The following is a 12,958-nucleotide window of genomic DNA, read 5'->3' as shown; positions in this document are numbered from 1 at the left end:
GAAAATGGGCAATGGCTGCGGTGAATAATTAAAACATGCACAGAAAAATCTAAATATTGTATAAAAGGCAAAAACAGTTTATAGTTAAAGTCATATTTGGTATAAACACATGTATTCTCAGACAGTCTGAGCTCTCTTAGAAAGTTTTCTTGTAATTCCTCTCAGTAGTCTTCAGGAATAATTCTCAGTAGTCTTGATCCATGCTTAATGATCCAGGAAAGGAAATCCCAGGAAGTTGATTCTGTTCATCTGGATGTTTTCAGTGGGCGAAACGTTTCGTCACTCATCCAGGTGACTCCAGATTTCTCACCTGACTGCAGGTTTCCAGCCTTATAAACAGCACATTTGCACAATGACTGAAACTAGCAGCACAGATTAAAACTGGGCCGTGAGGTCAGTTTCACAAACGTGGGTGTCCACGTCGAATGCCCACTTTCCCAGCAGGTTGACAACATTACCCCATCAGTCTTTCATAGCTGAGGGGTAAAAATTTTACGAATGTCTTGAAAAGGCAAAGAGAAATGAGGAGCGGCTCAAGGCTTTTGGCTTAAGATACATTCTTCCTTCTTCTTTCAGCTGCTCTTGTTAGCGGTTGCCCCCACCTGTTACTCCTACCACATACCTCACTGTCCTCATACATGTCCTGCTCCACCCTCATATACTTATCTGCCATACTTCCTCATGTAGTACCACAGTTCCTCTCAGTATGTTTTCTCTAGCTCCACAGAGACAGTAAGTTTTCAATATACTTCCTTCACTTGAACATTCCCACCTCTATCCTTCAATCTCTCGTCCTAGCCAATTTTTCTCCAGCCTCAGATAAAGCCTGTTCTTTTGCCACTCCTCTCTTGGCTGTACACCTAGCCTCCTGTCTACATTCCCCTCCAGACTATCCCACTATGCTAAACTCTTCTTTGAATACATTCTCATTTCACCACCAAATCACCTTGCCTTCTTTCCTCTATCCAGACCATATCCCAAACACCTTCTTGGCAATTGTGCTATAGTGCTTCACCACAACAGCTGTACTTTCCCAGTCATTGGGTAAAATATCCTACTACCCATCTCAACTCCTCCCTCATCATCTCAACTCTTTGCAACAATCATTCTTCAGCTTGGACCTTCCTTCACTTCCACTTCTTGATTTCCAAAGTCATCCTACAGACATACATCTGATACTGCCTAGGTAGATTCTTTCTCTGTCAGACGGTACCATCAAAAAAGATGTAATTTACCTGTGTGAACCTGGCTCTCCTCATATATTACCTCTATCTTATTAAAGTTTGTGTTCAACACAGTTATTTCCATCCTTTTCCAATATCCACCACTATCTGTCCTTTTGCTTGTCTCTTCTTAACATCATATCTACTTAACCTGTCATCACCTCTGTTTGTTTCATTTACATTACGTCATTTTGCATTAACTTCTTCTCCAGTCACTAACCTCTCTCACCTGGGGACACTTTCTAATATGTCATCCGACTTACTCCAGAGTTTCTCTTTCATTCAACCTGTGGGGCAAATGCACTGACCACATTCAGCATCACCTAACTGATTTACAGTGTCACATTCATGGTCCCAGCTTCAGTTCACTTTTATTTATATAAGGTCAAATCACAACAACAGTCACCTCAAGGTGCTTTGTATTGCAAGGTAAAGACCCTCAATAATATAAAGAAAACAGAGAACACATCATATGACCCCCTACGAGCAACACTTTCGTGACAGTGGGAAGGAAAACCCCTTTTAAAGAAGAAACCTCCAGCATTCTGCAGGCTGAGGAAGGAGGTGCCACCTGCCGCAAGCGGTTGGAGATAGGGGAGGAGGACAGGACAAAGACATGCTGTGGAAGAGAGCCAGAGATGAATGATAGCTAACAAATAAATGAGGTGTATAAACACACAGTGAGTGAAAAAGGTGACAGAAGAGAAAATTTGCTCCAGGCCCAGGCAGCAACACCTGTACAACAGAAAGGCTAGACTCAGGCAAGGTTCACAGAGAGATCAAGTGCTTGGATTGCTCCCTTCTTTTACCTTAAAGTTACTTGCCCATATGGCAAGGACCCTTTGTAGACACACAACAGTGGGAGATTTCAACTATGAAGTGGTGCGGTTGGACAAGGGAAACACACCCATTTTGAAACACACCCTGGCATGATGGTGGGTTCACGGCCCAACAGGTTAGCAGAACATAAAAGACAAATTCTTCAGAAGGAATTTGCTGTATGGTTTATACAAATTTATAACACTTCCATCCGGCTTGTTCAGAGCCCCAGCCACCGGGTTGCGGTGTCCACATGCTGCATATGCTGCCGCCTACCTGGGTGACATTGCAGTGGGTGTCCAAGCTCCGTGAGTCCCTGAGGCAGGTGACGTTAACAGCCAACCCGAACAAGTAAACAGTTGGACAGAGGGAGGTACGGTATCTGGGGCATCGCCTGGAAGACGGGCAGGTGTGTCCCTAGATGGACAAGACAACAGCCATCGCATCTTGTCTGGGTCCCAAGACCAAAAAGGAGGTGAGGCGGTTCTTTATGCTGCCTGACTATTACCCCTGGCTTATGCTAAACTTTGGGGACCTGACCAGCCCTTTGAGTGACCTCACATGAAAAGGTGCCCCAGATCTGGTCTGGTGGATGGAGCAGTGCCAGCCACTACCTTTGTGTAGTTGAGGAGGCCTCTCTGTGGGGAACCCCTGCTCCACACCTAATTTCTCCTTCCCTTTTACAGGGCTCTAGTCTAACTTTTTGCCATGGTTGCACTGGTGCGCCTAACTGTTTTTCTTAGGCACACCAGCACAAACGTCAAACATCAGTTGGACAATATTGATTTGTAAATGATTAACTAACAATCTTGTCCACACAAAGTTCTTTATTTGGAGCACCGTTCTACAAGAAATATAAGTTACTGAGAAACTGCTTGTGCTTAAAGTGCTTTGGCACTCTCTTGTAATATTGTAGACAACACTAAACTTAATCATCACATCAGCCTCCTCTGACGACCTGTTTGCTGCTGCCTGCCGCTGAAAGGCAGTGGGGGAGAGGGGACACTTGGGCAGTGCATTTATCGCAGCATATAATGTGTTTTCTGGATACACTGTGCTTTTTCGGCATTTTAATTTGAAACACATTAGCACCAGCAACAAATGCATTATTGCTGGCCATGGTCTGTCCACACTCATGACAGTAAATGCAGTGCATTATGTCACATGTCTACTCACTAGGGCTGGGTATCATTTTGCAATATGACATAATTTTAAAAAGTTTAAATTTCTTCAGTATTGAACAGCAGAAATGAGGCTTTCTTATCTAAGGTCATTTTTGAAGAAAACGAGAAAAAAAACGGTGGCCGACAGTGCAGTAAACAACGGTAGACTGGTGCGTAATAAGCGAACACAGAGATTTGAGATGGGAAACTGTTCCTGAAGTACATTTTGGTCAGAGAGGGACAAGACCTGCAGCTCAGAATCTGTGAGCGGCTGACTTTCAGCCCCGACGGCGTGCCTGTATACGTGCCGAGAGTTGAGAAAGCCGACATTTCACTGATGTGTCGGGTCCGCGCTTTGTGGTTACGTCTTTTATGTGGAATCCGTTTAAGAATAATAATAATAATGATAATAATAATAACAATAATAATAATAATAATGGATTGCATTTATATAGCGCTTTTCGAGACCCTCAAAGCCCTTTACAATTCTATTATTCATTCACTCTCACATTCACACACTGGTGGAGGCAAGCTACAGTTGTAACCACAGCTGCTCTGGGGCAGACTGACAGAGGCGAGGCTGCCATATCGCACCATCGGCCCCTCTGGCCATCACCAGCAGGCGGTAGGTGAAGTGTCTTGCCCAAGGACACAACGACCGAGACTGTCCGAGCCGGGGCTCGAACCGGCAACCTTCTGATTACAAGACGAACTCCCAACTCTTGAGCCACGATCGCTCTTTACCAGGGCCGTGCAGAGACGTTTAAAGGGGCGGGTGCTCAAAGCTAAAAAGGGGCACATTGAACCAGGCTGAATAACAACAACACACATTCATCAAGAATCTAATATGGGACCGCATCATACTATATCACTGTTGTAAGGTGGCGACAAGGCAAAGCAAACGTAGCCGATGTTTTACCTGATGGGTACAATGTTGCTGTTGAGGGGTTTCTGCTGCTCCTGCTGCTGATAGTGCTCGAGGGCAGGGCTGTGTTGATCTGAGACTGTAGACATTAAAAAGTCCATAGGAGAGATGGTAGCTGATTAAACACGTGTCATGAGATAATAACAAAATGCAAAGATTGGTGACAGCGCTTGGAACCTTTAGGCAACAAAAAACTGTGAGAAATAAATTAGGCTCTGTCTGTGAATCACTCTTTGCTTCTCTTCTTCCTTCCATCCCCTCATTTCATCTATCACTCTCCACTTGCTGTCCATCTGAGAACAAGGCACAACTTGCTATTGCAATAAACTATAATTTAATCATCCACACCTAACAACTCTTGCACTTAATCTATAATAAAATGATGACAGAAAAATGTTATAGCACTGCCTTTAGTAGCCTCACACAGCTCCTACTGTTTCCTCCTCATGTCCTTACCAGGCATGTCTGGACAATGTTATATCATCAGTAATAATTTAAAGAAATCCATATACATAAAACAAACACATGCACGCACACACAGTGACATTTTAGACCTTCTTCAGAATACTGTATATACTATGGGCATCACGGTGCTGATCCAGAATCCCTACATTATTATTTATTACTAGAGCTACAATAATAAAGCAATGAGGAGGGGGAAGTAATAAATATGAAATAATGTATATATGATGATTCCATTTGTTTCACTATCCACTCTGTGCAGGGGGAAAGCTTATTACATTTTTAAACTGTAGAGATACAATAATTTTACTGCTGTAAAATCCAAATTTTGTCTTGTTTAAAATATAAATCTAATATAATCTGCTTCTTAATGTATGCTCTTTAAAATACAGCGCGTTTTTTAAAATATTATAATTATAATAATGCATAATTATGTGGACATGCATATTAAATTGTTTTTTAGTTTAATACAATCCCCCCAGAAAGGCAGGAAAAGCCCTGTAACTTACTTTAAAACTAAATATGTTCCCTAAAACGGTGACAGAGCTACAGACCCATGACAGCCTTACCCAGTTAGCCAGCAGCTATGACCAGCACTACTTGTGCAGTTAATAAAAGGACAGGTAATGTTTGTCGCGCTGTTACACACACAGCACGCTCGTTTGTTTCAGTTCGTCAGTTGCCACAAGACAACTTACTAACGTGTACGTAATAAGCTAATACTCCTGGGTGCTATACACTACAGTGTACGCTGTACACCTACTTACTGGTTTTGTCGCATCAGTCTGTATGGGAGAAATATAGTAAGTCTGTGTCTCTGAGTTAATTTGTGTTTCTCGTACAGCTCCGGACTAGTGATGTTCGATTTGTGAACGAATCGTTCAATACTCGAGAATCACTTTACTGACTTGTGAATCATGATTCACAAGCGCAACTGACTCACTGACTCATCCCTGTTGCTGTTAGCAAACTAATTCCATTAGTAGAAATATATCTAGCTTATAATTAAAATTGTGGGGAAAAAAACAACAGCCAGTTTATTAACAAAAACATTCCTGCTCTGAACTGGAAGAAAAAACCCTGAGTAGAAGCTCACATCAAGACAACAGCTCCTCGGTTCACAGTAGCATCGCTCAGCTAGCATGCTAACAGCACATTTGAGGTACTCACCCCCTCCCTTGCTGTGCTGAATCATAGCATAAGTGAATCACTCAGGACTCACTAACCCCCTTCCTCCTGGCTCACAGCTCAAACGAGTTGAACGAATCACTGAATCACTCACCCCCTCCCTTGCTGTGCTGAATCATAGCATAAGGCGAATCACTCACTCACTCACCCCCTCCCTCCTGGCTCACAGCTCAAACGAGTTGAATGAATCACTGGGCGTTTCTCAATATGCGTACTTGTGCGTACTTGCGTTCTCGTGTACTCGTGATACGTCATCAGTCGGAGACCAAGTACTGTTCCAATTCGAAGTACGCATCAAGCCGAGAACGCGAAAAAGTCCCGGATGTGTTCTCGCTCCGCCCGTTTTATCGAGCATGCATCGGTGGTGACTTGGTACAGCTAAATATCCCAGAATGCATTTTGTCCAGAACAGCGGACTCCCGGCACATCGTTTTCGTTTATTTTTATTATTAGAGGTTTCACTACTGAGGTTAAAAATGATATATAAGTCACTTAGATCACGTCTAAATGTTAATGTTAGGTTTATTTGAGTGTTGTGTTTGTTCCTGAGTAAACCGGTTTGGCTGTGATTAAAGTTAAGCTTCATAACATGTTGCTCACAGTTACATTAAGAGGGGACGGCAGTAAAAACTCCGGTCCTGTAACATCATCACGTACGCTGGTGTTCCAATTGTACAAATCACGAGTCCGTGCTCGCGTTCTCGGCGAGTCCGTACTCCCGTGCGTTCTCGGCCAGTACGTACTCGCCGAGAACGCGAGTACGTACTCGCGTACTTGAGAATTGAGAAACGGCCACTGACTCACTCACTCACCCCCTCCCTCCTGGCTCACAGCTTCTTCTTCTTCTTCTTGGTTGGCAACCAATGTTAAGGCACTTTACCACCCCCTGGCTCACAGCTCAGTGGACATTTAGATGAGAAAATATATATTTGACACATTTAAGGAATACCAATAAAATAAAATAAAAATAAATAAATGTTCCCTTTAGAATTTTTTTGCTCTTTTTTGCTCTAAAGAAAATAGTTATTTTCTTTTACAATCATTCATCTTAGCAGTAGGATTTACATTAAAAGAGAAACAAATTAAGTTTGAGTAAAAATATACATTTTTGCACTCTCTGGTCAACTGACTCAGCGACTCAAATGACTCAAGAAACCCGATTCACTTTGGTGAGTGACTCATTAAAACTCGATTCAGTAAAAAGAATCGAATTTACCATCACTACTCCGGACCGCAAAAAATGCGCGTGCTCTTTGTGAGCTCGTTCCCGGCTCGTAACCAGCGCGTTCTGCCGTCAAGGGCGATCATTGGTTAAATGTGATCATGTGACTAATGCAAGCTAGATCCTTTTATTTAGCAAAACTGTGATTAATAGTATATATTATTGTTGATGGGGCACAGACAGGACTCCGCACGCCCATACACATTAAAAAAATATATATATATAATTTTTTTTTTTTAAAGTTGCCTCAACAAAAGGGTACTTTGTGATAGGTTTATAGCTTGAACCTATTCGCTGGAACGTTGAAGACAATGTAATTACACAGCAAAGCAAGACACGAGTAGGCAAAGTTCTTTATGTTTCACGTGCACGGGAGAGAACCGGACAAGCGCCGTTCCTTCGCTTGACCCCAGTTGCTCTCGTCCGCTCCCCTGTAACACTGCTCTTTTATTGTGGTTACATGAATATGCATAGGTTTCATTAACATATGACATCTTACATAGGTATACATGTGAACAAAGAATACCTTGTGAGTGTGTGTGTGTCTCTATGTGTGTATATGTGTGGGGTCAAGATGTGACCCCTTGAAGACTCCCCTAAGCTGGTGCCAGGAGTCTAGCGGTCCATCTAAACAAAAGGCTCTTATGCTTAACCAGATACAGAGAAGGTGTCCTCCTATACCATAAAACAATAAGACAAGGCACGGCCTCTCCCATGCTCCCAGAGTGCTCTGGAATGCACACAACGTGTCTCTGCAGACTACTAAGGATCAAACCCTACAACTAATCTACAACTGATTATAAAACTCTAAGCATATATGAGTAGATATTTCTAGGCATAAGTGACAATCATAATTCAAAACCTAACACTTTGGGCACCCATCAGGAAAGGGGCGGGTGCTCAAGCCCCTCCAGAGCCCCCCTCTGCACGTGCCTGCTCTTTACCTGCGCTCATTTACCATTTTAGCTGTTTGGTGGTTGTTGAAAGAGTTTTGTGAGCTCCTGGCGTTTCTGGTAACATACATTTATATTTAAAAATCTATTCAGGATTTAATGAATCGATATCGTGTTATTCAAGCTAAAACCCATTTTAATCAAAAAAATTGATTATTGAAACCCATCCCTACTACTCACCTCGGTCTACCCGCATACACTTTCAAACGTACACACGTAGGCCGACAGGAATATCTGGACCAGGGCCAAGCAGAGAGGTCCCACCCCTGACTATCTCTGATTGGTTTAGACTACGATACGGGCATAATGTGTGTTTGTTTGTTGTTTCAGAGACTTTCAGAGTTGCGGACACTGTTGCGGAGCCGTGTTTTATCCTGCAGACTGCCACTTCGAACCGAGGGCTGCAGTTCATTCTGTCCCAACAAGTAAGGAGGGTGTCCAGCCTGGTTGAGTACATCAACCAGAAGGCCTTACAGCCTTCTAAGTTCAGCATGGCCCATAGGCCTGGGGCGCAGATGGCCGTGGCTAAACGTGTGGATTGTAGCTCAGCTGCAGAAGAGGGGTGGAGCAGTGGGTTCAGAAGACAGTGCCAGGGAAAGCTTATGGGGATAGCTGATATCCATCACACTAACTATGCCTTTCTCATTTCAGCAGCTGCAGCAGCCATTTTTTCAAGTACTGCTGCATTTTCTCCTTAGAATCTGGTAGTAATAGACAGTTTGAAGGCCTGGAGCTGCTGTTGGTTTCATGGCAAGGTTAAACCTGTTCCCTTGTCATTCCATGACAAATTAAACTGATAGAAGAGCTAAAGTTGATTCCATATTAAACTTTTGTTTTTTATCTTTTCATCAAACTCTCAACTCAAACTCAATACAAGTGAATGAGGCCCTTGTTAGGCAGGAAAACCAAAATAAATTTATCATTAAAGCAGCCAATCTTGTACATCCTTAGAAAGAAGGAAAGCCCAAGGCCTGGAAGACAAGTGTTCTGGACTTATTGTCCAAGTTCACAATCAAGAGACATCATGAGTGTGAATAGTAGCATCTGATTGCCTGCCCCCCCCCCCCCAACCCAACAAAAACTAGTTTCTGGTTTTCTTTTTTTTCAACCCTTATGTTGCACTCCTGGACAGGGCATGACATACGGGGTGTTTGTAGCTCACAAGGTGAGCAGGTCATCCACTAACTGGAAGTTTGGTGTTTCAGTCCCTGGCTACTCCAGTAGCCGTGCCAAATATCCTTGGGCAAGACACTGAAAAAAAAGTTGCTCTTGTTGTTGCGTCCACAAATATTTGTGAAAGACTGTTTCGCTCAGTGAATTCCAGCATGGTACCATGATGAGATGCCACCCGTACGACAAGTCGAGTCATGAAATTTCCTCACTAATAAATATTCCACAGTCAACTGTTAGTGGTATTATAACAAAGTTTAAACAACTGACAATGACAGCAACTCAACCACGATGTGGTAAAATTACAGTGCGCGGTCAGTTGGTGCTGAGCTGCATTGTGTGCAGATGTCGCCAATTTTCTGCAGAATCAGTTGCTACAAGTCTGAAAACTTCATAAGGCTTTTAGATTAACTCAAGAACAGTGCATAGAGAACTTCATAAAATGGGTTTCCAAGACAGAGCAGCTGCATCCAACCCTTACCTCACCAAGAACATTGCAAACCATTGGGTGCATTGGTATAAAGCAGGCCACCACTAGACGAATCTGGATTTGGTAGCTGCAAGGAGAACAGTACTTGTCTGAATCCATGTGCCGAATGTAAAAATCGGTGGATGGGGGATTACGACGTGGGGTTGTTTCCCTTAATGTGCGAACATATCCTCAAGCCCCTTTTTTTTAAACTATCACCCTAACCAAGCCAACCAAGCTTTAAAGAACTCATACTTCACCTCAGATATCTGTCTTTGTCGTCCAAGGGTGGACTCTTCTCTGTGCTTGTCCTGCTACACCTCAGTGCAGTGTTCGATACTGTCGACCATAATACTTTGTTACAGCAATTAGAGCATGCTGTAGGTACTGCATTGCAGTGGTTTGAATCATATCAAATAGACTCCAATTTGTTCATGTAAATCCATGTCCATGTAAGTCCGCTTCACATGCTGAGGTTAATAATGGAGTCCTAGAAACATCGTTTTTAACCAAACGCTTACTCTGGATGAGATTACCTTTGTCCTCTAGTAACACTGTGAGGGATCCTGGAGTCGGTTTTGACTTGGATATGTTTATCAATCCATATTAAATTGAAAAACTAGTTCATGCATTTATTACTTCCAGGCTGCACTATTGTAATTCATTGTCATCAGGAAGTCCTAAAAACTCCCTGAAAAGCCTTCAGTTAATCCAAAATGCTGCAGCAAGAGTCCTGACAGGGACTAGAAAGAGAGAGCAGATTTCTCCTGTATTGGCTTCCCTTCATTGGCTCCCTGTTAAATCCAGAATTCAAAATCCTGCTCCTCACATACAAGATCTTAAATAATCAGGCCCCATCTTATCTTAATGACCTTGTAGTACCATATCACCCTATTAGAGCACTTCGCTCTCACACTGCAGGCTTACTTTCCTAGAGTATTTAAAAGTAGAATGGGAGGGAGAGCCTTCAGTTGAATCCAAACTGGAACCAGCTTCCAGTTTGGATTCAGGACGTATTAAAAATGAGTTTTTCATTCCTTCTGTCGCTGAAGTGCTTGCTCAAACAGCTCCTATGATCGTTGGGATTTACCTGTTTTCTCTGTATTTTCTATACCATGGTTGGGTCTCTACCTTACAATTTGAAGCTTCTTAAGAGGCTGCTGTTGTGATTTGACGCTGTACAAATAAAACTGAGTTGATCCCAGCACACCCTCACTACAAATTTGGGCAAGCTAAGCCTATTCAGGCCTGATCCAAGTCACCAACAGGTGGACCATCATAGGTTCATATCCAAGGTATAGGGCCTCCTAAGGTGCATAAAGCACACATGGATGCTTGCTTGTTTACTGTTTCACCACCTCCCCATTTAGGTTTGACAGCATTTCTATTAAATAATGGCAGTGGGGGTAAGCATGAATTGAGGCTGCAGTTTGGGGAAGGCCTCTAAGGTGGCGGACTGGTGTAGATCCCCATGTACTAATACAAGGTGAATGAAATGAAAAAGGGAGGGGGAGTCATGTATAAACACAGAACTGGAAGGGGGGTGTATGAGGTGTGGTCTTGCTCCTGAAATTCACTTAAATTATCTCCAGTATGTCATGTTTTTGTGATGATGAACTGTTAACTCACCCATCAATGATGAGGCTCTCATATGTGGCCTTCTTGTCACACACAGGACAGAGCCAGGTGGGTTTCTTCTCATTCATCTGCAGGTAGAGGGCAGCGTCAAAACACTGCAAATGAGAGCATGTCACAGCCCTGCATGGCACTGTCAGTCGCATCTTACCCAGCTGCAGGACAAAACAAAGCTGAAGTCAGGCCAATGAATAAAGAAGACAGAGGGTCAGCACTCAGCTCATACTAATTCATAAAACATAGGAGTGTGTTATAGTGTATCATGAGTGTGTATAACACATTATAGGTACATATGTCAACATTTTCAGTCCAATATGTACATACTTAAGTGTAAATCAGCAGGTTTCTGCATAGTGTAAGTGCATATTTGCACACTGGCATAATTCTGATCATTTTAGCTACATACCAAAAATATACTGAAGTCAACAACAGACTCTCCACTGAGTTTAAAAATTGCAGCTAGGTGGGATTTTCTTTAACACTATGGCATTCATCTGACCTCAGGGGAACCAGTTCCTATTAACTTGTTAAAGGCAGACAGAGTCACAAACAAACAACTGAATACAGCAGGAAAGCAGGAACCCCATAGTTTGGAGGCTGTGGAACCATTTATGACATTTATCATGTTCATTTTTTTTAATTTATGTCATTTTTCTTCACACCACTTACATTTTGAGTGTTTTGTTATGAATCTGTTATGGCAGCATTGTTTTAGTTTATGCTGCTGTCCAAATATTTTCAGGCCCAAAGGCCCATACTGTCGTATAAAACAGAAACATTAGTTTCTGCTGACTACAGTTCTATCCTGAGCTGGGTTTATTCTGGCACAGTGTTAGTAACAGTAAATGCAGAGACCTCATTCTGACTCATGGACTCAACACACATGCTGTTCAAACTTTTGGTTCAATCTGTCACATGTTGCATGGCTGCTTCAATTACCGGGCACATAAGAGACACTCGAAGGCTTGCTATAGCGATCTCACTGTCTGGATCTGCTGTCAGCTTCTCTTTAACTGGACCCCAGAGAGAAAAAGCAAAATACAAAGGAATGGATTAATTCAGCACTACAAAACACAGCAAAATATAAAAATATAAAAGTATATAGCATTTTATTCTATTGTATATAGTAGTCTACTCTTATTATCCTTATCATATCCTATTGTTTAGCTTAATTTTTACTACCGTAACTTGCACTGTCTACTTTCTGCTGTGACACAACAAATTTTCCACGTGTGGGACTAATAAAGGTCTCTAGTCTTATCTTATGTTATGTCATCTAAAAACACACATGGGGGGGGGGTATGTAAGCCTGAAGCATCAGAGTTATAGTCGCTCATGCAGCTCACGATCCATCACCTCGAAGACCTTTTAGAGCATCACTGTCTTTAAATTTGATTACAATCTCACCTATACTCTAGGAGAGGGTCGTGTTTTACTCTGTGAATAATAATGGTGTTCCAGTGTGACGTCCTCTGTGAAATCCTGCTGCTTTGTAACTCTTACAGTAAAAAGCTCATTATTACTCAGTGCTCTGGAGTGGTCTGGGTTGCTGGTGCCCTTCATTCTCAGTCTTTGCAGAACAAGGCGAGACGTCAGCTGCCTCACCAAGTACACAGACATAGAATAGATCTGAAACAAAGATGGCAGTGGGTCATAATTAGTAGGGGTGCAACGATACTCGTATCGATATTGAACCGTTCGATACAGTGCTTTCGGTTCGGTACGCATG

At 42.6% G+C, this 12,958-nt stretch overlaps 1 protein-coding gene across 1 annotated transcript in view; it reads right to left on the bottom strand.

The window, feature by feature from the left end:
• LOC134646725 (E3 SUMO-protein ligase PIAS2-like) overlaps positions 1-12,958 on the bottom strand; it is a 37,632-nt gene that overhangs the window by 17,299 nt on the left and 7,375 nt on the right. Inside the window, exons 6-8 of the mRNA XM_063500579.1 lie at positions 12,753-12,858; positions 12,169-12,242; positions 11,224-11,384 (exon numbers count right to left, since the gene is read on the bottom strand). Of these exons, the coding sequence (XP_063356649.1) occupies positions 11,224-11,384; positions 12,169-12,242; positions 12,753-12,858 (341 nt within the window). The remainder of the gene's footprint in view (positions 1-11,223; positions 11,385-12,168; positions 12,243-12,752; positions 12,859-12,958) is intronic.

Source organism: Pelmatolapia mariae, linkage group LG17 (genome assembly GCF_036321145.2).
Source record: "Pelmatolapia mariae isolate MD_Pm_ZW linkage group LG17, Pm_UMD_F_2, whole genome shotgun sequence".
NCBI lineage: Eukaryota > Metazoa > Chordata > Actinopteri > Cichliformes > Cichlidae > Pelmatolapia > Pelmatolapia mariae.
Note: the sequence above shows the minus strand (reverse complement) of the source record. Positions and strands in the feature narration are given on the sequence as shown.